This window comes from Saccostrea echinata, unplaced genomic scaffold (genome assembly GCF_033153115.1).
Source record: "Saccostrea echinata isolate AGI-Se365-2 ecotype Australia unplaced genomic scaffold, CSIRO_AGI_Sech_v1 ptg000046l, whole genome shotgun sequence".
Lineage (NCBI taxonomy): Eukaryota > Metazoa > Mollusca > Bivalvia > Ostreida > Ostreidae > Saccostrea > Saccostrea echinata.
Window position 1 is genome coordinate 6,762,550 of NW_026889795.1, and position 26,632 is coordinate 6,789,181.

The following is a 26,632-nucleotide window of genomic DNA, read 5'->3' on the forward strand; positions in this document are numbered from 1 at the left end:
TCCATCCGATGTTAAAAGTGCCACTACACCAGTCACCGAGAAAAGCTTTTCGAAGAGGTGAGGAGACCTGGAAGGGGACGAAGAGCTGCACAGCTAAATGTGGCCATGGCTGACGGTCACCTGGGTACCAGTCTTACAATAGAGGGTATGCGTGGTATGCTTCTTGGTGCAAATATCTGCAAATTTTGACCCGTACTCGGCACTCAGGGCCATTGAGCAGTGAGGGATCTTTTTTGTGCCAGCAGCTACTGCGACATGGGACCTCGGTTTATACGGTCTCATCCATAGGACAAGTCTCCAAGTCCCACAGTGGGATAGTAAACAAATTAGAAAATGACGACAACCGCTTTATTTGAGACATTTAATTTTTATATTGATTGATTGATTGTTTGTTGTTTTCCGTCCCGTTTGAGATTTTCCACTCATATAGAGAAGTCACCATATACCCCACTATCTACGAGCTTTAAAGACCTCGACTTTTACAAACAACCAATACCACACTATTTTGACTTTGATATCCTTAACGAACATTTTGCTGGACAATAAGTAAAGGACCACTCACTTTTATAGAACGTCATTGTCCACGAATTTAATGGGCAACCCTTGTATCTTTCACATTAAAAAAAAACTCTGATTTCTTTAGTTTAAAACATTTTAGAGTAGAAATGGGTTTACCAAGACAAATAAAAAATATTACCCAATCGTAATCAATCAACGAAGACTACAATCAAGGTATATGGGGACAAAGGAATTCTAAAAATAAAATTCAAGTATTAAGAATATAAATAATTGTTCGGCGGAAAAATGTCTTTAATTATTTTGAATAGAATAAGTATTGAAACCATTTTTTAATACATAAATTTTAATTAATATGGAAGTTTATTGATTTGAATGAGGGAATTGCTTCAAGGACACACAGGCCATTAATATGGACACATTGTGCTCTTACATACTGATCATGATAAATGAATTTTTTTCTCTTAGTGTACTGATTATACAACCCATAAATATCTACTTTGTATTTAATTTTATTGAATCTGTGGTGTGGAATATCTTCAAACTACGCTCGCTTTACGTACATTATGGCACGCGTGCAATATTGACCATGATTCATTACTTAAACTGTCCTCTTGATCCCCTAACATTTAAAAATACAAAAACAAACTATGATTTACAAAATAATCAGGGTATTTATGATAGTAATTCAATTCTTTTTACTATAGTAATGAATTGTGAAAATAACGAACAATAATCATGCTTAAAGGTAATTATAAAAACTAACCCTAACCCCACTATCCCTAACTCTAACCCCCACTAACCCTGACCCTAACCCAAACTATTCCCGACTTTAACCCCTACCAATACTGACTCTTCGTTATTTGCTCCTACCTTTTGACAGACTACTCCGATTTCACCGTTCTTGGTGTCGTTGGAAAGGTCTTGAAAAGATCTATGCTGTCATATTATAATATTATATACGTGTCGTCTCAGAAAGAGGGAATTACAAGCAATTTCGTCATTATGTTGGTAAACAAGCTTTTTCATGTTCGTGGACTCGGGAGAAGGTCTTAATGTATTGCGCAACAACATATTCAAGAAAAAGTGTAAATCAAATGTGGATTCTATAAAACTCAAATGATATCAATAGGACATTTTTATTCTTTATACAACCATCTCTCACGATTTATTACAAATTTAAGATAAGGACGCCCATAGATAAATTGATTTATTGCATGTTGTTTTACATCCGATTCAAGAATTTTTCACTTATATAAAGATGTCACAATACCGGTGAAAGGCTTCATATTTTGGCCTATACTCGGCACTCAGGGCCATTGAGCAGTAAGGGATCTTTCTCCTGCTAACGCCTACTGTGACACGGGACCTCGATTTTTAAGGTCTCATCCGAAGGACACCTGAATTTCACTTCTCATGCCAGGCGCTTGGTGAAGGAACAGTCACTACATATATGATTCGTCTTAGTTTTGACGAGGCGTGGAGGACGAGAATCGAACCCGGGTTTCCCGATCATAGAAAGTTGACCTCAAGATATTACATAAAAATGTATACAATATCAAAAACTTTTTAAACAATATAATTTTTGATAAATGGGAATATTGGTATCTGTAATATATATATATATATATATATATATATATATATATATATATATATATATATATATATATATATATATATATATATATATATATATATATATATATATCCGGTCTCTGCTGAGTTCGACCAAAGCGATGTCATCTTTATCAGCTGTTTCTCAAATATATTTTCCGGAAACGCGAATAAAAAAGCACCCGCTATGAATTAAAAATTGATCAACATGTATATTTTAGGATTAAAAAAACTATAGAGTACCTAGGCTTTTGTATGTTTTTTAAACGGTATTTTAGTTCTTGCATTTATTTTAGTTGTTATATAATACATAGTGTTAAAAGCTTGTGCAATTATTGCAAGAAATCACAGTTAATTTCTAATTTCATACCATGGGAACAAATGTCAACTTTTTATACGACCATTTCTAAGACTTCAAAGAACTTTGAATAATATTGAAATGCATGAAATGAAAATTGATGCGCGAAAAGATTTCTATTTCAAGCTTCATTTTGAGACTTTCTTAATTAAATGATAATTTTAAGAGTTACTGTTCCTGGCTGAGGAGGGGATATCCTAAAAAGACACTACAGAGTCTGCCACATCTGTTCCATGTTTTTGATGTTTTGTTGACTATAAACAATAATGACCAACTAATAATTAAACTGTATTACAAACGAGATGACTTCAGTTTTTATTTATGAATCAATATTCCAACATTACCTTGAGATGGTGTTTATGTTTCCCCACGGATTCAAAACGCAAAACCATGCTCTGAATATGATCCATTTTTAAACCGAGCCAAGCTACTGACAGATAAGTTGATGTTACAAGTATTTCAACAACCCCGTTTAATGACAGCATTTTGAAAATTCTACGGTCGTTATAACATGTATAATGAATTGTTTGTAACAACAACCTATCATTCGGTCGTATTTTATCTGACATGTTTCATACCATTTGTTAGGTATTCACTTTTATAATAAATATGAACACTTCCTGCTAGATAGATGTGGTTTTACTGGAAAGCATTATTTTATGAGACATCTACAAAGATCAATAACCTACAAATATAAAAACATTAAAAACGTATGCCGTCTAAAAAGCAAAAAATAAATAAATAAATAAATAAATAAATAAATAAATAAATAAAATAAAATAAAATTTAAGAAATAATTTAAACATAAATTGTGGTCATAAACCAAATTCAAAGATATTTTAACAATTCAACAACAGTGCAAAGAAATAATGAACTTTTAAATAGTAGACTATGGCCATTGACATAAATGGCTTTTTATGATTATTGTGATTATTTTCAGTCCATGGGTCTTTTGTTAACTAAATAATATGTTGACGGTGCGACCGTTAGAGCGAGCGCAGATACCTTTCAGTTTTAATTTAGATCGGGCTCGTCAAACTGCACGTCATATTTCTATGGAGGGTAATCGTGTTCAAAAATCCAGACTTGTAAGTTTGTAAATCCAAACTTGTAAGTTTGTAAATCCAAACTTGTAATCGTATCAGTTTCATAGTCTACGTATGTAAGTAGGTAATTCCAACATCCTAGCATGTAGTTCCGAACATACAACTGTGTTGACTTTGAATTTATACTATGAATGTGTGTGTTTTTGATGTTGTAAACTTGGTTTTCCGGAATTTATATTTTCGCGCTCTGCATAAAACACAAAGACAATTGACAGGTCTACAAATGTAAAGTCTAAACGATAATGAGAAACTATGGAGGGACGTCAGTACCACAATTATTTTTAAATGTTCTTATTTTCTCTTTTTTATTCTAACTTTTTGTTATCCAAATTAAATTTTTCATTTTTTTTAATTTATTTTAATTCTTACTTCTTGAAGGCGCGGATCTAGAAGGGGGTCCGGAACCCCCCCCCCCCCCTTCTGAAATTTGCAGACTTATTAAATGTTTATATTAAACGAACTAAAAGTGACCTTGGAACTCCTCGAAAACGCTGATCTGTGTTAAGTTGACGACTACCCCCACCCCCTCCCCAAAACACAAACACACGCGCGAAATAGGGTTTTCATGCTTGGGAAAGGAGTTTACTTTTTTTTTTTTGCTTGTCAAGAAATTTCTGGGTTGTTTTTTTTTTTGGACTGGGATGGAACCCCCCCCCCCCGAAAAAATCCTAGATCCGCGTCTGTTCTTGTTTATATTTTCCAGTTTTATTTTATTTTATTATGGCAATTTTGATTCCTTTCGTATTTTGATTCTATCTTAAAATTTCAATTATGTTTTACTTTACCTAACTTAATAATTTTTTTTGGTAACAACTATAAGCAAAATCGAAAGTTTGTTTAAGAAAGTAGAACTTACAGAGTTAAACTAAGAAATCCGAATAAAATTTAAACGAAAAGGGGCGCTACGGCCTTTTATGTACAGGTAGACAGAGATCCTGGCGAACAGTCTAGCTACGAAACGTAGAAACATTTCCCTGGAACATATTTTTTTTATTTTAAAAACAATATGCTATCATTCTTGCATGCGTGCTTTCTCTCGTTTTCTGGCACGTAGGAAACATTTTCATTGGGTGGGGAGTGGGGGTGGAGCAGTGGGCACAAAACAAAAATTTCTTGATAAGCCCCCCCCCCCCCCCAAATGAGACATTCCTGTTGAGGGGGCACAGCGATAAATTAGCCTTATTTTTTTTCTTATGTATTTACCGACAAAATTATTGAGGGGGCACAATTAGAAATTGCTTCTTTTTATTGGTATAGTATATACTGTCACCCTCACCCAGCTCGCTGCATACGGACCTGGTTCGGGGCAATAAAACTTAGATGAGCTCACTTTTGATCCCAGTCTCTCTTTTCTACATACTATTAACTCCTTTGGTAAACGTGAGACTGTGATCAAAATTGAGCCCGTCTAAGTTTTATAGCCCTAGTGCAAGATATTTCAGATATGATAAACATGACCGCCATTTTTGATTGCCCGCTTATGGTACACAAATATCAGGTATTTTTAAATTGATATTGTCATCACATTATTTTTTTAAAGTAGGACAGAGAAATTTTTTCACTAACAAATCTCAGGGCCGAAGTAGGAGGGAGCGAAGGGTTGGGCTCCCAACGTTTTTGTGTGGAGAATAATCTTGCTGTTTTAATATGAAAATTCATTTATAGGCTGCACCCTCCCCACTTTTTTTTGCAGTATCATCAAACTCTGGCAAATTCTTGCGTTGAAAAAAAAGTTACTGAAAAGTTAAAGAAAGATATCCTAAACATTGCCTCCCACGAAGGAGCAGTTTTGGCAGTTTATTCATTTATTTTTTCATCGTCAATTTTTTTGGAACCCTCCCCCCTTCGATAAACATTGATACGATCTGCATCTACTGAGTGGTTGTTTTTTTTATATGATATCATTGCAGTTGCATAAGTTCTTAATAAACTGGGGCACTGATCACAGTAGCCTAGTGGTTAGGCGCTAGCTTCGTAGGCCATGGGAGGGTAAGAGTTTGTTTGTCCTAAGTTCCTAGTGCCTGCCTTCAAAATGTAAGACGTTTAACATGCGTGTTGGTAATGACTATTCCTTCGGCATTGAAAGTCAGATTGAATGATTTTTCAGTTAAGACCTTAAAAAACGAAGCCCCTTTAGATCCGCGCAAGCCGTGAATAAGCGGGTAATGATCCATATGTCACATCGTCAAATAAAATAATATAAAATTAAGAAGATAAAATAAAATTGGAACATATAAACAAAAAGTTAGAATTAAAATTAAATAAGAAATTCAATTGAAAATATTAATATAAAATTGGAAGTCAGAATTAAAAAGAAATAAATCTAAATAATTTATTTCAGTTGGAAAAAGAAGTTAGATAAACAAAAAAAGGGAAAAAATGTGGCACTGATGCCCCTCCATAGTTTCTCATAATCATGTAGACTTGACATTTGTAGACTTGTCAATTGTGTTTTATTCAGAGCGCGAAAATATAAATTCCGGAAAACCAAGTTTACAACATCAAAAATACACACATTCATAGTATAAACTCAAAGTCAACACAGTTGTATGTTCGGAACTACATGCTAGGATGTCGGAATTACCAACTTACATATGTAGACTATGAAACTGATACGATTACAAGTTTGGATTTACAAACTTACATGTTTAGATTTACAAACTTACAAGTCTGGATTTTTGAACACGATTACCCTCCATATTTTTGCTACGTCTAGACTCTGACGTCATATGACGTCGTATGTTTGCTGCATTATCAAAACGAAGTCTGAACAGTGCTAATTTTAATCAAGAACGTTAGATCTACTATTTGTCTGCTATATATATTCATTAAATCAAGGTGAGTTTATTTTTTGTCGAATTGTTGTTGCTACCGCGAGAACGTAGTTTGCGGCGAGATGCAATTCGCTAAGCATTATGGGACCACAGGTAACTGCGGAAAAAAATTCATTTGGATCAATGTGTAAAGTCCGAATTTTCTCTTCGCCCAGGCGTTGCTTTAAGAGCTCGCAGTGACGAGCGGCGCTTCGCGCCGCTCGCTGCGCTCGCTATTAAGTCTCTGAGAATATATCGGATTCTGATTTTAAAATGAGCAGCTTTAACATTCTTAAAAACCAAAGTATTAGATGCATATCTCAATTTCAAACAGCAACTGGATATCATTTTCACAGAATTTTAACGCTGTTGTTTGTTGCTTTAATACACTGTACCTTGTTTTTTTGGAGGGGGGAATGGAGAGTGATGACACCAAGATTACAAGAATAAAAATTAAATAAAGCAATCACTTTATGAAATGGGCTGGAATATATGTGTCCAAGTATACTAAGTATGCTAAGATTTTTCAGAGAGCAAAAAAAAAAAAAAAAAAAAAAAAGAAAGGGGGGTCATATTAAAACTAAAATGCACATGTTACTAGTATTAAATGAATCAAACTACTGAAGTCGAATTGAGGAAGAGTTAAAAAAAATATTTCAAAATGTTTTTTTATATTCGATTTGTAGACTATGTAGACTAGCTATGGACTGTTTGCTTTGAAGACATATGAATAGACATGTTACACGCAACTTTAGGTATAAAAATTATTTGTTCCTCAGTATTTTTTAAGTAACCGAAGATTCATAATACTTCCAAAAATGTCATAATGAATAAATTAGTCAGTAAGTTTAATATACCAGTCTATGCAAAACAATTTAATTAAAACATTAAAATTTTTACATAAATTGTTGAATGGTTTTACCCTGTTGACCACAGATTTCCATTTTTAAATGTATAAAACTTGTTCCTGCACGGGTCTTTTTGAATGAGAAGTAATAAATCATTGTATTGATAAATGTATAGTTTGTAACCCTTCACCTAGTTATATTTTTTACAAATCAAATATTGACATCCGATACCTTATCCCAAACCGTCGAAAACTGCTAAATCATTTTTTATTAATTTTATTCGATTATAATAGCCACGAAGTTCACCTTATTCTATTGAATTAAATGATTAGACACGATATCTACACGATAAGTAAATGTCCTAGATTAAAAAAAAAACCCTAATCCCAAAGACTTTTATCTGCATACGGTTTGTAACAAACGAGATTTGACACGATGTTAAACATATTGCTTTCAACTTAAAAACCCATGTCCTTTTTGCATTCTTTTTGGATTCTTAGGGTGTGTTTACATCTTTGAGAAATTTCCTGGCAACTAATTTCCTTTCAAGTAAATTGATTTTAGTCTCATTAGTTATGAGAAATACACTAGATCGATAATCTATCAGATATTTCAAAATATATAAAGAGTGTACCAAAAGCTCTTCGTCATATTGTAAGTTGTATCAATATACATGCATATTTACTAAATTACATGAATTCTATCATTTATATACCTTAATTAATAACATGCAATATATATATATAATATTTCTACAGTAAATAGAAAAAGAAGACATCCCCCTTGGAAACAGACGAGTACAGTGTAATCACGCATTTTCGTGGGGTCAAATTTTCGAGGTTTGAGGAAAAACAATATTGGTTTTCGGGGTGGGATTTGATTATATGGTAGGAGAAGTGTTATAAATATATATGACATTTTACATTTCGTGGTGGACATAAATTTGTGGGTCTCTTTATACCTCGAATACAACGAAAATTAAACCCCCACGAAAAATAGTGATATCACAGTATATGTTGACAGAAAATCAGACATACTAAAAAAAATGACAATGAAATATCAAAGTAAACATTAATAGCAACCTAAGGTACTTATCGTGAAACATGGTACTAAAATGACTTTGAAAATGATTTTTCTTATTTCTATGTAATAAATTTTCACATCTATCATTCACAAGTTCTACTTGTTAAGCGACCTATATCAAAAATTATAAGAACATATGTAACTCAACACATTCCAAGGAACTTCAGATATTTTAGCGTAAGACCTGAATTGATACCTTGATTGTTGAATATATTGTTCAAGAGAGATTATTTTCATGATTTTTAGAATCAGGAATATCTTACCTTTAAAAGTTTTTTTTTTAGCGTTTGACTGACTCTTTAACCTCCTCTTTAGTTTAAGTAACAAAATATGTTTGTGAAAGACTGATGCCCCCGTATGGCAACTTATAGCGAAGGTTAAAATTTCTCAAATGCAAATCAAATATGTTGGTACCCAAATTAAGTCCATGTCCCGAGGAATATACATGTGAAAAATGAAAGCCCTGGCAGCAACCATTAAAAAGATATGGAAAAGGTTAAAAATTTACAAAGGTAAGTCAAACATTAAGGTCAAGGTCAAATAGTCAAAATAAATGGCCCCCAATGAAAGGCCTTCTCACAAGAAATACACATGTGAAGTATGACAGCCATAGCACCAACTGTTCAAAAGATATGGCCAAGGTTAAAGTTTATCAAAAGTAGGTCAAGGTCAAAGCTGTTGGTATCCAAAGGAAGGTCTTGTCACAAGGATTACATATGTGAAGTATGAAAGCCCTAGCACCAAACGTTCCAAAATTATGGCCAAGGTTAAAGTTTTTCAAATGTAGGTCAAACTCCTAGGTCAAGGTAAAAGGATCTAAGTTGTTGGTATCCAAAGGAAGGTCTTGTCACAAGGATTACACATGTGAAGTATGAAAGCCCTGGTACCAACTGTTCAAAAGTTATGGCAAGGTTAAAGTTTGGTAAAATTTTGTAAAACTGGGTCAAACTCCCAGGCCAAGGTCAAAAGGTCAAATTTGATGGTACCTACAGTAAGGTCTTAACACAAGGAATACACATGTGAAATATGAAAGCCATAAATCTAACCAATCAAAAGTTATGGGCAATGTTAAAATTTTTGCGGACAAGCAGACAAACAGACGAATAGACAGACAGACGGACAGACAGGGTAAAAACTATATACCCCCGAATCTTCGATACTGGGGCATAAAAAGATGTCTTTAAGGTTGTACATTTTTATTTAAATTTGAACTTAACGTGTCAAGGAACAATACCTGCACCTTGCATAAAGAGGGAGAAAAATTAATTTCAAGTAAGTTATTGTCATATCAAAAGGTATTGCTCTTAGCCAAAATCTAACATATGATAAAAGTAATTTTTCTCTAATTTGAAAAATAGAAAATATGTAATTCAGGAGAAAGAGCAAAGCTCTGTTAAAAAGTGCAGATAACAAACAGTGTTTAATTGCACAAATCTGGAAAAGGAAAACACAGACCCCTGGGAAAATTATGGGTAGGATTAAATGCCTAGGAAGAGTACGCATCCCTGTGTAACGGTCACATCTGCGGTGAGCCTTTTGTATTGATGAGGTAAACATCGTAATCTGTCAAATTTATTATGAAAACAACGGCCGATAAATTAATATGCATTCAAAGATTTCTTGTGTTGCAATCAGTAATTTTAACGACCACACTTTTTGCGAAATGCCGACTTAAAGCGAGATTATTGATTGACCTGTAACATCAATAAATTTATCAGCAGGCTACCTCGGTTTGAGAATAGATTGAAGGTAGAACACGCTCTTGCCTACCGATTCCGTTGCAAAACATAAGCAGATGATGATGGTATATTATTATATAAAAAGGGAACTCAACAATAGTAATTCTGATGTTGGAATGTTTGTCGCATTGTTAAGTTATTTTGCAATGAACCTTTATATTCTGAAAGACATCCAATTTGAAACAAAGCAGATTGGTAGACTCTGCGATGTCTGTTGGATAAACTGCAGTTGATATATGAATAAAAATCAATATGCTATTTGATGAAACATCGATAAATTTAAGAGTTGAATTGAAAAAATTAGCAAGAGATTCTTTTTGCATAGGTTTTTTTTTTCAAAAAATAAATTCTGTTTCATAAGAATACATGAACAAGTTGACTAATAAAGAAGCATAATTAGTGCCCATAAAATTTAAATATTTTGTTAGAGGACTTCAAAGAGTAAATATTGCAAAAAAGTATCTCCAACTTATTTTTAATGAAACAACAAAGTACTGTTTGTAGAAAAAGAATGATTTTCAAGAAAAGGATTCTGTGGATAACTAGTCACAAGATATGATCAACATTTCCGAGTTAAAGAAACAGTTGTCGATGATGTCAAAAAACTTCGTATTCGGGGAAATGGGGAAAAATGTCTAACCAAATTACGTGCTGATATAGTGTTTATTTCTATAATGTGTTGAACGTTATACTTTATTGATAATACTTTCAAGCGTGCATCAGGTAATACGTTAATTCTATAATTTTTTCAATATGAAAAAGAAAAGCCAATTCAAAACTGTTTACAAATGTAATCCAACATTTCAGAATTCTACAATGTAAATTACAGGCAATTTAATTTTTACTTAATTTTCTGGTGGTCTTCTTCATTCACTTTCCTTTGAACAGAAACTCCCAATTTTTTTTTTTTTTTTTTTTTTTTTTTGTTTCAAATAAATAAATAAAAATAAATAAATAAATAAAAAAATTTAAAAAATTTAAAAAAAAGAATGAAAACTGAAAATAAAAAATAAAAGAAAAAAATGCTTGTGAGTAAAATTAAATTATAATACGTACAATTCTACCTTACTCATTGGTTTTTATATAATTTACATTAAAGGTATGCCACATAATTAGGCCTACATTAATCATAAATGTTATGAGCCCATATTTCATTGAGTGCTGGAAAACGTGATCCACTCCTTTTTGAAGAGGTGACGTCATATCGACAAAAGTGACGCTGTAAATAAACTCTCCTCTCATGACAGTATGCAGTTATATGTACTCATTATAGCCTATTTATCGTCAATTTATATACATGTAATAATTTATTTTCTTTTTTGATTTTATTCATTAAATTATTTAACAGTATTGAGACACAAATGATAATAAATAAAAGTTGCCCTGAACACAGCGTGTGTTAACCCCACCCCGAAGCCTCTGTCTTTCCCCGTTTCTGTATTTGTGCAGATTTTTACTCTTTTGTAATTACAGTGTCTTACTTTTACTTTTTATTATTATTTTTGCTTGACAAATTTTTTTGGAAGTAAAAAGTTACAATAGTGAGGCGAATCCTTTAATGAAAAGGCGAAGATAACGAACAGTAAAAGAAATATACAAACGATGCAAATCTGTGAACAGGAATAAAATTCAAGATATGGAATCGGGTGCCTAAGAGGAATAAGCATCTCTTGCTGTCCGTCACATCCGCCGTGAACTCTATTTACTGTGCAGGAAACGGAACATTCTGCAGTCACATTCTGTATAAAAAAAGGCCTAACAATTAGTATGAAACACGTATGTCAAAATACAACCAAATGATAGGTTATAGTTGAATGCTAACAAGGTCACTATAACGACCATAGACTTTACGAACTGCTTACTTTAGACAAAGTTGTTAAAATCTCTGTTACATCAACTTAGCTTTCAGTTGCCTGCCTCGGTTTAAAAACTGATCGTACTCAGAGCATGCTCTTGAGTATCGAATAAATTGGGAGACGTAAAACACCATATGCAGGTGATAGCGGAATATTATCACATAAATAAGGAAAGTGTTGATGATAGAAACCTAAAGTCAACTCGTTTGTCATACAATTCACTTATTAGTTAGCCCTTATCCTCTATAGTCAATGAAACATCCAGATATGAAACAGATGTAACAGAATCTGTGGTGCTTTTTTTCAGGTTCACACGGGTACATCGAGTCAACATTTGAATGGAAGTAATTATTGTTAAGTGATAAAACTTTATTTTCTTTCTCTCATTTAGAGGTCTTTGAATAAATTCTGCTTCATAGGAATATGCAAACAGGTCGGCTAATAAAGGAGCACAATTAGTGCCCATCGAAATTCCAACAGTTTGTTGGAAGATATGGTGTCCAAAGACTTCATAAACATTGTCAATGTGGAACTCCAGCATCATTTTAATATCAAGTTCAGAGTAAATTGTGTGTAGAATCAGAGTGATTTTTAACAAAGTAATAAGTTGATAACAAAATATATAAATTTTCGAGTTCTTTTTTTTTTTTTTATTGAAGAAGCAGTTGTTTATGACATCAAAAAGCCTACATTTTAACTTATTGTGAGGAATGGTTGTATAAAGTGCAGAAAAGTTAAACGTTTTGATGTTATTGACTTTTAATATTTTCTAAAAATTCTTTGGAGTTTTTGAGAATCCACATCTGATTTACATCACTTCTAGAATAAACTGTTGCACAGTACATGTACGTCGGAAGCTTCTCCTTTACAGAAGTTTATGTTTTTTCTTACAGTAAAGGTAGGGGTTCGGTAGAGCACTGAGAAGATATTTAGAATTCTAATGCATTTTCACTACAGGTGACTCTCAACCTCTCAAAGTTCAACGGACCTTCAAAATTTCCAAAAGATGGAGGGGTACGAGAGATCGAAAGAGGAATGAAATCCGGAAGTATTTGTTGAAACATTCTGAGAAGTAATCATTTGTATTTTATTGGTAATTCACTTAATTTCAACAAAACAAATTGTATCCAAAATAAATAAAAATCTTTGAGTTTCAATACTTCTTTGTTCTCAATTCCTTCAATTAAATTCTGAATAGCACGCCTGATCCCCCAGGTTGACTAGCTTCTTCTCCAGATTACTCGGTATTGCTTTTCAGTTCATAGGAGACAGGAAATTTTTGCAATGATTGCCATACTGGGATTGCGAAGAAATCGAATAGAGAATTGTTCTTTTTTACGAAAAATATTGTCGTGCCTCGTCGTTAGTCAAATCAAAAACAGTCGTATTTGGCTATCAAAACACCCATTTACACATCCACGCTACCTCCGGGCGTTCGCCGTTATCCAGGTAAGACTAAGCTGAATTAATCAATCGCTTTACTAGTGTGTCTGCATAATCAACACTTTGAGAGGTACAGAATAAAAAAAACCCAATGAAATCTGCGGGACCCAGGTCTCTGTTCAAGAGATAGAGAACTCAGAGAAATCGCAAAATGGGGGTAATTTGGTCTAATTATATAGAAAAAAAATGTTTTTTTTTTTTTTTTTTTTTTTTTTTTTTGAAATTAGAGATTAAGAACCTTGAGAGATCGGAGTTGACAGACGTGTTTCATACTAAGTATTAGGCCTTTGTTTTTATACTAAATGTGAATGCAGAATATTCTGTTAACCTGGTCAATACATAGGGCTCAAGGCGGGTGTGACCGGTCAACAGGTGTAGCTTACTCCACAATGGCACATAATCCCACCAGTGATGCTTTTAAAGTCCGTGTTTGCTATGCTCCCGATTTGTATTGTTTCAATTGACTTTTGAGATTGATTACTGTTCGTTATCTCCATATTTCGTGATCAATAGACCCTAAATGCAGAACCCCTGACCCTTGGGCAATGAATTTTAAAATTTTTGGTAGAGGGCTTTAAACTTATACAATAATTATGCCAACAACTTGACTGCTTGATGACCAGAAGTACAGAAGATTTTTAAAGGCTGCATTCATTTTTATGGTTTTATCCCCGATCCTCAGGCCAAAGACTGCGAGGAAGGACCATGAAATTCACAATTCTCCTTTCACTTTACCCATATATGTTATATGCTAATACTGGTTGAAATTGGAACAGCGGTTCCAGAGAAGACGCTGAAAAAGTTCAAATCTTAAGACTCGACGAAGGAGGCGGACGAAGATTGCAATATAGGTTACCTGAGTGACTCATGTGGCCTAACCAGAAAGTCGCTGATTTTCGTTGCTTCTAAACGTTTTCTAAATCCACTATATTCATCCACTATGTCACCTTAAGTAATGTAATACTCCAGATGCAGTCAGTGTACCATTTTGACGTACTTCCTAGAAGTTTTTTTTCTATTGGAGAGACATAGCAATGTTAAAATTATTCAACAGCAGAGGAGAGTGCTTGTTGCAGAATCCTCCAATAGAAGAATTTGTTATGACTGTATCCTGGTTACTCTTCTGCTGCTAGAGCTCAACTTCATAGATGGAAAACAGAAGAAGGTGAGTGTCTCTTCTCTCAGAAATTCATCTGGTAATTTCTAAAGATATTTCAAACAAGTTTTCTTTTCCGAAAATTGAGGTTATTTTCTAATTCCTTGGTTTTCCTTTCCACTATATTGTTACTTTTAATTTAAGGTTTATCTTGTTTTATAATAAGTATATGGGTCTGTTAACAATATTGTCCCTAAAATGTTAAAAAAATAGATCTGTACAAAATACATACATGAAGTAGAATAAGGATCAGATGCATGAAACCTAATAAAAAGGTAAATAAATAATTATAAGGAAATTAAAAATGGTAATTTTAATTTTGTATAGTACATGATGTTGTTATTTTTTAAATTAATGATACTTTATTTTATTATGACTGAAAGGCAGAGCGGGCTAAATCACTGAGGAGCATTGCCTTACGTGTAAATTTCCAACCATGAAATAGTGTGAACATGTACAGAGTTAAATTTCTAAGAACCTCGTTGATGTCGTATGTCAATTCTATGTTACAAATCGAAAGTTTAAAAACTGTATTATTTTATTATTATACATTATTTTTTGCTATCTCCGTGCGAAAGATAACAACTGAATCTGCTGTTGGAATTTCAAGTGATTTGGGGTTGAATTAGAATTATTCTTATGCAGCGTTCAGTTGTTGAAGTAAGTTAAACAGGGTATCGAAAAGAAGCTAAAAGAGAAGTTGAAAACAAACATAAAGACTAAAAAACAAAACAATATTTCTGTTTTACTATTCTAATGTTATATCAATTCCAATGTATAATCAATTATTTTAATATTCCAATGCACGATGTCGCAATGTATCTACATATAGGCAGGTTTAAAAATGCATATAATCATTAGTGACAAATCTTTGCAAGATTTTTTAATAGCTGTTTTAGTTTCTTACAGTTATCAAACATTCGTCCAGCTTTTCTTGTTTTTAATAAAATAATAAAAAAAAAGTCATGCATCGTGTTGCAATTTTATTAAATCATACCCTATACAATATTCATTCTGAGCAGGTAGTACTTTATTCTGTTCACTCAATTGTAAAATTGACAAAGTCAGTGGATAAATAACCAAACTCATTGGATACATTGACAAAGTCAGCGGATACATTGACAAAGTCAGCGGATACATTGACAAAGTCAGTGAATAAATTGACAAAGTCAGTGGATAAATTGACAAAGTCAGTGGATACCTTTTACAAAGTCAGTGAATAAATTGACAGTCAGTGGATACATTGGCAGTATCGGTGGATACTTTGACAAAGTCAGCAGATACATTGACATAGTCAGTGGATAAACTGACATAGTCAGTGGATACTTTTTACAAAGTCTGACAGTGGATACTTTTTACAAAGTCAGTGGATAAATTGACAAAGTCAGTGGATGAAATGGAGAAGGCTGGTACTTTAAGTTAGCTAGCCAGAGATAGTTTGAGGTGATTATTAAAGGCCTAGGGGACATAAATATCTCAAAACAATAGTCAACATTAAAATCAGAACGTGTTTATAATCTTTAAAAAAAAATCTATCATTTCATCAATTGTTAAATAAGATTTCGAAAAAACTTGCGAATTAGATGTTATTTTAAGGGATGAAAGGGAGCATCAATTGGGGATTTTTTTTTATTTTTTTTTTTTTAAATGCAGTGATTCACAAAATTCATATATTATCACTTGCCTTTGAAGCATAAAATGTGGAGATCACATCTTTATAACTGTTGTTATCCATGTAGATTGCAATAAATGAAACTGATGAATTATGAGCATTTTAAATTCACGCTTTATTGCTTGCTTTTAAACCACGGGGCAAAATTACCCGTATGGGTCATGTTAAATTCACCATGAATATTTATCAATTTTATTTTAAGTCCTTAAAATCTATAATTGACTTATTTCTTTTTAAATATAATTAACTTTCCTTGACAGATTTTGGTTTCGCAATATAAATGATCCAGATTTAAAATATCGTAAAGTTTGTTGAAATTGTGTTCATCTGAAGTCTCCAGTGTAATGTTTGTAAAACTGATACCCTGGGAAGGAATTTTAATTCAAAATGACCACGTTCCACTGCTTCTATCCAAAACACTTTTAAAAAGCATGAGAAGTTTGTTGATTTATAAATTGCAGATGTTATATTGCTCTGTTTAATTTTCTGTGTAACTTAAGAGAAACTTAATTAAAAGAAACTTAAGAAAGAACAATTGTAAGAAATGTCATCTAAATGAGAAAATCTTATTCACCTATATTGTGCAAACCACATGAAGAACATTATTATTTAATGGATTGATTGTTTGTTGTTTTACGTCCCACTCGAGAATTTTCCAGCTATATAGAGACGTCACCATATACCAATGAAGCGTTTTGAATTTAGACCTATACTCGGCACTCAGGGTCATTAAGCAGTGAGGGTTAATTATCGTGCTAACGCCTACCGTCACACGGGATCTCAGTTTTTAAGGTCTCGTCCGAAAGACCCGTGATTTTCACTTCTAAGGCGAAGGAACAGTCACTACCTTTAGGTTTGACGTAGCGCGGCGAACGAGAATCGAACCCCGGCCTCCCGATCACGAAGCGACCGCCATACCACTAGGTTACCGTGACCGTTTATCATTGTTTAAATTGTGAATATTAAAGATAACTCTCTCTCTCTCTCTCTCTCTCTCTCTCTCTCTCTCTCTCTCTCTCTCTCAGTATTTAAAGTTGACATCTGATCCGTAAGCGCATGAAATATTGAAATCTATCCCGTATTTTGTGAATCTAATTTTACAATACCGGAAAAACTTATAACACTTAAGAAATTAAAAAGTGTTAAATAAGTTTGTGAGCAATATTATCAGTACATAAATAGCCCGGTTTTAGTAAATTGTAAACCTACCCATGACAAATTGCTTGTGGTATACACTGTTATGGCAAATTTATTTCAAGCAACATATTACATAATAACCATTATAAACATTAAATAATAAACAATAAACATTATAAACATTAAATAATAAACAATAAACATTATAAACATTAAATAATAAACAATAAACATTATAAACATTAAATAATAAACAATAAACATTATAAACATAACATTAAATAATAAACAATAAACATTATAAACATTAACTAATAAACAATAAACATTATAAACATTAAATGATAAACAATAAACATAATAAACATTAACTAATAAACAATAAACATTATAAGCATTAAATAATGAACAATAAACATAATAAACAGTATTGACCATACAGATTGGGTACATATTACATAATATTAAAAACATGAAATACAGGATTGGGCCTCCGGAAAGAAAAGCAAACTGGCAAATAATTCTACCACAGAATAAGGATAAATAGAGATTGAAACAGAAGGTATGAAATCTGCTATTCAGCCTGGATTGAAGGCAGTCGGAGGAGACACAGTCTAAAATGTAAGTAAGGAATATGAACAAAAAATCCATTAGCGTAACCTAAATGTAAAAAAAAAATCCATTAAAATCATCAGAAAACAAACAAACAAAGCAAAACAAATGAAAACAGTCCAATTTTATTTGACACGGTATTACTCATTATTTACGGCTACGCATTTTATAGTCCATTTAAAGTCAATGTTTAATTATTTAATTGCAAAAGGTTCATAAAACTGCATACCAACCGGATTTGAAGTAGTATTCACCTGAGAGTCAGTGCGCGTACCACGGCGATTGTGACGTCAAAAGCGACACACCAAAGAACGTTGTAAACAATGGTTGCGACGGTTATAGCATACTGTGCACTAGTATCTTAAAAGGAAAAAAATGTTTTGCAACCCCATTGCTGGATTATTATCTATTATTATCTATCATCTATTAATATTATTTTGTCCATGTGTATCGCTTTATTAACAAAAACATTATATTATCGTATGGCCGTTGAATCTTGATTTTTTGTTTTCCCATACAATCATAAAAAGTATTCTGCAAACATGTTCAGAAAGGTCGTATTGTCAAACATCCGTAAATGAACGCCGTTTCAAACACGTGTGATTGGATTTCCGGTACTGGTATACACTTTCAACGAATCTTTTTTAAATGCATTAGATGTATATTCTGATGTAGGCAGATATGTAAAAATTATATATATAATAAAGACATAAGACATAGTTAACAAGCAATGAAAAAATCTATTAAAGTAAGATTTTTATCTTTGAAACTCAAACTTTAAACGTGATACATGTATAAATATTGCATAAAATACGAAGTTAACGAACATTATTCAAGCTCAGAAGTCCATTAAATCAGTACAAATTTGGAGCAGAGCAAACACGGAAAAATCATCAGAGGTGGGATCAGATGCCATGGAGAAGCATCCCCTGCCGATCGGTCACACCCGCTGTGTGTTCCTTGTCGTAATCAGGCAAAAGGAAAAATTCGTAGACAATTCAGTATAAAAATAATAGCCTAACAATTTGTATGAAAGGCCTTTGTTTTTATACTAGATGTTACTACTGAATATTCGGTCCACCTGATACAGTGATAATAATGGGCCTTACAGCCTTACAAGACGCTATTTTTACAATCCTTGCCTGCTGGATTCATAACATATTGTTCATTTCGTCTATCGAATTCCTTAATGACCTCCAAGTAGTGAGTTTGCATACTACCTTTAAACTTTATACAGTTAAACTTCGGTATCTCGAACACTGATATCTCGAATACCATGGATATGTCGAAGTGATCTGGAAGTCCCAACCCCTTATTCTTTAAGTAGTTTACCCTGGATATCTCCAATCCTCGGATAACTCGATGTTTTTCTCGGTCCATTCAGTTCGAGATAACGAGGTTTGACTATATTTCTATAACACTTAATCCATTCTGACAAAGTGTTCCGGTCTTTCCCTTCATATTTAGTCCAACATTTATCATAATCTTTGACAGAATTCATAAAAGAAATGAAGTTCTGTCGCCTATTTAAAGTTAGGGGCTCCCTGTTTTTAGAACCTTCTTAGATGATTGCTTTTAGCATTTTCAACTATATTGACATCACAAGTAATGAAGTGTCCAGCGGGGACTGTATATGAAAGAAGAAGAAGAGCAAGAAAACTTAAAAGGATTTTGTTTTAGATGTTCATTATCTAGGCACCGTAAGGTTAATTTGTTTATAATAGAAAAGTTTGGAAGCAACAGTTTGAGAATATATGTAGGACACTCAGGGTGTAGACCAAATTGAAATAGCCTGAACTTTTTTTTATTATTAACAATGTTACTAATATTCACAGCATCTATTCCTTTGTTAGCAAATTTAAGTTTAAGGAACCGACGGCTTGAATCAGAATAATTATCCTCCGAGACACGTTTTAGCTTAAAGAGCCTGTGCTGGGCAACATCCATAATCACAAACACTAGCTTGTATTCTGCAGTTGAAAAATCCAAGTATGAATTTGTTTTAGCTTCTTCAAATAGTCCATTTAAAAATTTCAAGGTAACCTGCAAAGTGTGAAATTGTAAAAAAAAAAAAAAAAATGGAAAACAAGTAACAGAAACATGTGTATTATCTTTAAATAATGAGCTTCTGACGTAAATATTTCGTGTTGGATTTAATTTCGTTGTTTTTCCCCAGGCACAAAAATAACGAAATGTAATTCAAAACGAAATCAAATACGTCTACAGTATCCAACGAAGCTCTTTCAAGAGATAATTTTATTTAAAGAAAGTTGAATGTATTTTGAAATCCTACCTTAAAAGGCCGATGTTTTCCTTTGTGCAGCTGAAGTCCTCCCGAGCTCTGTTGACTTCTGATATTGCCTAACTCGGCCTAACCATGACTGGGACAAAATACAACATCAAATTTTGCTTTATGGCTGGTGAGTGATATTGCTTCTGTTCCAGTGGATAAGTAAGTCTGTAATGTGTTAATCTAATTTCTAAAACGAGTTAAATTATAGACAAACAAGTTGATGAAACAAGAATATCAGCAGTCTCGTTTAAAGTCATCATTTCGTAAGTTCTATAATCGATACAATAACCTTGTCAGCAAATACAATTTATCATTGTGTCAAATGCTGACTGACGTTTTTCATACTAATTGTTAGACCATTATTTACACACTGAATTGTCGACGGATTTTCCCGTTATTTCCCGATCATGACAAGGAGCACACGGCGGGTGTGACTGGTCGGCAGGGGATGCTCACTCCTCCATGGCACCTGATCCCATGGAGGGATGATGTTTTGGAGGTCCGTGTTTGCTCTGCTCATATTTTGTGTTGTTTAATGGACTTTGAGCTTGAATACTGTTCGTTATCTCCATATATTTCATGTGTTAATCACATCATTTGCATGCTATATTTAACAGTTTAACAGTTTAGAAGCAACTGACATCCTCGGGTAAGGATAAAGCTATGAAAAAATGATCGGGGGAGGGGGGGGGGGGGCAATTGGTACTGGTAAATCAAAATGCATATTTGAAATATATATACATGTTACCCTTCCTGTAATTTGTTAAGTTTTATTATTGATGTTAAACGGATTATATACATGTTGAGAGTCAATTTTTGTCGGCATTAATTAACATTTTTAAAGTGATTCAGGTATGTTAAATTGTTTTGTTATTTTACAGAAGAGTATACATTACAATGATGCTTCTTCCATCCATTTGTTCCATTATTGTTTCACTCTTTGACAGTAAATGACATCAGAAATGTTGATATTTTTGCAATCCAATTAAAATGAGACAAAAAATGTGCATTTTTTTTCATGTTCATCTTATGGAAAACATTGAGCACAGCTTTAAACAAGCAAGCTTTTCTGTCAGTAATTAGTCTTGATTAGATACTTCTTTGGTGTAAATATAATGTTTGTTCTAGCTTGCGCTTAAAATTTCCTTGAACAATAATTGCTTGAGAATTAGCATTATTTTTTATTTTACAAAATATGCTAAAAAGGATGAATTTTGTGATGTCATAATTCTAAATTGAAAGTATTTAGATCAAATTGAACACCATGAAAAAAAAAACTTCACCTGTATAGCTGTGCAAAGTGAACCAATTTAGTAAAATTCAGGTGTTCATTTTAGGGGCTATTTGAGACCTTTATCACATAAAGTAATTTATTAGACATAGAAAAATAATAGATTTAATTTCTGTTTCCTTTGTGAGTATCGCTTTGTGCCGTTTTCTTCAAATCATTCATTTTTCTACAGCACAATTTAATGTATAGTAAATTTTATCAATGAAAAAGAAGTCTGAAGTTTGTTTTTTTTTCATCATCAGGAAATATTACTTCTTTTACGCGAGTCAAATTATCAATTTTAAGTGTCTTGTTCTTCCATAAGGTATCAATTTTATTCCCGTCAAAATAAAAAGTTTGCCTTTTCACAAGATACGAGGGTTGTTCCAAAAAGTCATAAACAATGGTTATGACTTTGTAATCATTCAACCAATATTTAATAATTTTTTTTGACTATCATTTATCAAATGCTCATTAAAATAGTGAATGAAAATCGTTCATAGTAATAAAATATGACTATTTAAAGGTCGATATGGTCTGTCAGACGCTCATAATCCGGGATAATTTACTTATGTTAAAATCGCAATTGCATTTCTTTTTCTGATATGTAAAACATGAAATTCAAATTAATATCAATAAAATCAGAAAAGAAATTTACATTATACATGTACCTAAAAATTTCATGTAGATGGCATCGGAGACAGATGAGTGGTGACGCAATTTTAAAATTTCTGTGTTTATCCTAATCATGGTATCAAAAACCGATAAAAACCAGGTAGTGTCCATATCACCATATAATTGCCGTCAATCTAATAAAAATATAAACTATGGCTACAGCTAGGAGGTACGAAAAATAGGGGACATCTTGCAAACACTGAACACTTTGTGTACATAAACTACAGAATGTAGGGTCAATAATAAAACAGTTTATGCAGTGTGCAGTGAGGTTTTGTAAATACGCTTTTTGATGCTTAAGGGTCAATAATAAAACAAATTTTACATTGTGTAGTGAGGTTTGGTAAGAACGATTTTGATACTTTATTTGGGGCCAATAATAGAACAATTTTTACAGTGTTTAGTGAGGTGTTGTTATATCGATTTTGATACCTTATTTGGGGCCAATAATAGAACAATTTTAACACTCTTCATCTCTGTCTTGTGAGAGGGACTGCAATGCCATGTATATGTCAATAAAATCAATTTCTAATGAAAAAAATATGTGTCATTGCATTTTTCAATTAACATTTACTTTATATGATTTATATAGCTTCAAAAGAAAAATGATTTTTATTACACAAACGCCATTCATTATCAAGGGAACTAACTGTCTAAAGTCTTGTTTATAACATACTGTGGAATCATCATTGTTCGTGGGGGACCAATGTTCATGGATTTCGTCATCCCTACCCACGAATTAACATCCCCACGAATGTTTATTTTGTAAACACATTGATTCATTGAAGTTAACTTATAAACGGGTAACCCACGAAATTACGTCCCCACGAACAAGTACAATTTTGCTTGCCCACGAACATTGACCCCCAAGAATTAAAATGATTCCACAGTACTTGTTTATGAACAGAAGAAGGAATAATGTATTTATGATTTTCAGCTCAAAAATATATGATAATTGAAAGATGTTAATTCATTAATTCGTTTATTTTTTATATGTGTTTTACCAGCTGTGTATTTTTCTGTACATCCGACTAGAGCCGGGGGTAAAAAAAAAAAGTGACGTCACAATGCACCCGACTTTGTAACCAATCAAATCTCGTGTTTCAAGTTACATAGGAAATAATAAATTTTATATGTGTTTTACCAATTGGTCTCCTTTCTTTTCAGCAGTCGCTGTAACTGTCCCGCTAGCAGTGACCTCAAGTTAGTATGTCTCTTAGTATTTTGTTCAAAGAAGCAAATTGTATTCTTTCAGTTTTGATCATTTGATATCAGGCATAAAAGACATGTATTAACAATTTAGTAAAATAATTGTAAAACACACTTGTGGCATTATTATAGCATTAATGTTATTGGGATTAGCATATCTTGAATTTATAAGTATGAATCCAAATCAGCCAGTTAAATCCAAAAAAAAAATTACATTAATGCATGCTGTAACAGGAAAAGATGCCTGAAATATAATGTTTTAAAGGTTGATACAAAAGCCGGCATCTTTAATACATTTGCATACCTGTTAATATTACTATTAAACTACATTGAAATGAATAAATTTATATGAACTTAAATAAATTACTGTAGACCTCATCCATATTACAAAAATGCACTAAAATGTCATTCAGTTGGTATTCTGGCAATGCTGATGCCATTGTTACTTTTAAACGAAATATTGAAAAAAGTTTCTGAGCTATCAAGAAAACTTAAAACCATTGAACATTAGGTTGAAATGTGATAAAACATGCTAAAATTCAATTTTTAGCCACAGAGTCGACAGTAACATCAACTCAAACAGCATTAGACACATCAACTTTAGAAAAAACAATGACTACCACTACTATGGTAGATTCTACAAAATCGACAATGACATCAACTGAAACGGCATTGAAATCATTAACCTCACCAGAATCAACCACTACTATCGTAGATTCTAGAATGTCGACGAAGACATCAACTCAAACAGCATTTGACCCATCAACTTCGAAAGCAACGGCCCCTACCACTGAATCCACCCCTCGCATCGTAGACTCTACAATGTCGACAATGAAATCGACTGAAAGAGCACTTCAATCATCAACTTCACCACAAACAAAACCTGTAACGGAATCCACCCCTACTATGGTAGCGTCTACAAAATCGACAATGACATCAACTCAAAAAGCATTTGACTTATCAACTTCCAAAGCAACGGCCCTTATCACTGAATCCACCCCTCGTATCGTAGACTTTACAATGTCGACAATGAAATCGACTGAAAGAGCAATTCAATTATCAACTTCACCACAAACAAAACCTGTCACGGAATCCACCCCTACTATGGTAGCGTCTACAAAATCGACAATGACATCAACTCAAAAAGCATTTGACCCATCAACTTCCAAAGCAACGGCCCTTATCACGGAATCCACCCCTCGCATCGTAGACTTTACAATGTCGACAATGAAATCGACTGACAGAGCACTTCAATTATCAACTTCACCACAAACAAAAACTGTCACGGAATCCACCCCTACTATGGTAGCGTCTACAAAATCGACAATGACATCAACTCAAAAAGCATTTGACTTATCAACTTCCAAAGCAACGGCCCCTACCACTGAATCCACCCCTCGTATCGTAGACTCTACAATGTCGACAATGAAGTCGACTGAAAGAGCACTTCAATCATCAACTTCACCACAAACAAAACCTGTCACGGAATCCACCCCTACTATGGTAGCGTCTACAAAATCGACAATGACATCAACTCAAAAAGCATTTGACTTATCAACTTCCAAAGCAACGGCCCTTATCACTGAATCCACCCCTCGTATCGTAGACTTTACAATGTCGACAATGAAATCGACTGAAAGAGCACTTCAATTATCAACTTCACCACAGACAAAAACTGTAACGGAATCCACCCCTACTATGGTAGCGTCTACAAAATCGACAATGACATCAACTCAAAAAGCATTTGACTTATCAACTTCCAAAGCAACAACCCCTACCACTGAATCCACCCCTCGCATCGTAGACTCTACAATGTCGACAATGAAATCGACTGAAAGAGCACTTCAATCATCAACTTCACCACAAACAAAAACTGTCACGGAATCCACCCCTACTATGGTAGCGTCTACAAAATCGACAATGACATCAACTCAAAAAGCATTTGACTTATCATCTTCCAAAGCAACAACCCTTACCCCTGAATCCACCACGCCTATGGTAGACTTTACAATGTCGACAATGAAATCGACTGACAGAGCACTTGAGTCATCAACTTCGCCAGAAACAATGACTACCACTGAATCAACCGCCACTATGGTAGATTCTACAATGTCGTCAAAGACATCAACTGAAACAGCAATGGACTCATCAACTTCACCAGAAACAACCACTACTACTGAACCCACCATTACTACGGTAGATTCTACAGCTCCAGGTCTTTCTTCCTCTATAGGAGTAGTTTTGTTCCTTTTTCTTTTAAGCATACCCAAATTTTAGACCCTACTTGTGAGACAATGCTCAATTTTTTTTCCCTCAGACTATAGTTTTTATTATTCAATTCAATGAATCCTTGACTTCACTGCAAAACTTAAATTATTTCATATTCATTTTCCAACAGAATTTGAAAAAAAAAATGAAGCAACTTGTGTTACTTACATGTTATATAGAATTTTTTTTATTGTTTGTATTGTATTTATTATTGGGATGTTGTAGATTTTTTTGTTTTGATTTGTTTTGTTTTTCGATTTTTTTTTTGTCTCTTTATGTATAGACTACACGATAAGTATGTACTGGTCCCAGAGCAGAGCAGGTAACAACATTGTCTTTGGTAAGGCTCATTATTTTAATTGTATTTAAGAAGAACTGGGATTTAATTCTACAAATGGCAATCCAATTTACACCCTAGCTCCCTTTCTAAGGAAGAAATTCTTCAAAATCATATGTCAGTTTGGAATATTTTTAATATTCCCAGCAACCAAAACGAATTTGAGTTACCATATCTATAATGGATTCCAAAACTTCATAAAAATCCTTACAAAGATAAATAGCGGGTTCTAGTTAATGTTCTACCAAGCCTCTTTCTTTCAGTAGTTCTGTGCAACAATATATTCGAGAAGTGGTGTAAATCACATGTGGATACATAAAAATTCCAAGGAACTTTTGAAAAATTTGGAATCACAAAATTTTACCAAAATCAACAACATACGACTTTTCAACTTTATATACAACCATTCCCAACGATAAATTAAAGTCCAGGTTTTTTTAAATCATTGACAGCTGCTTTTTCATTAAAAATTGAACTCGTAAATTTACTAACCTTGTCATTGGTCATTTGCAAAATTATTTTGTTAAAAACATTCTGATTGTACTCACAAGTACTCTGAAGTTGATATTAAAAAGATGCATGAGTTTCTGATTGACAATATCTATGTGGTTTTTGGAGATCAGG

At 33.2% G+C, this 26,632-nt stretch overlaps 1 protein-coding gene across 1 annotated transcript; it reads left to right on the forward strand.

The window, feature by feature from the left end:
• Positions 1–24,054: 24,054 nt before the first annotated feature.
• Positions 24,055–25,680, forward strand: LOC133201987 (mucin-2-like). Its single transcript, XM_061337773.1, has one exon. The coding sequence runs from the start codon at positions 24,055–24,057 to the stop codon at positions 25,678–25,680; it is 1,626 nt and encodes a 541-aa protein (XP_061193757.1).
• The last annotated feature ends 952 nt before the right edge of the window (positions 25,681–26,632 follow it).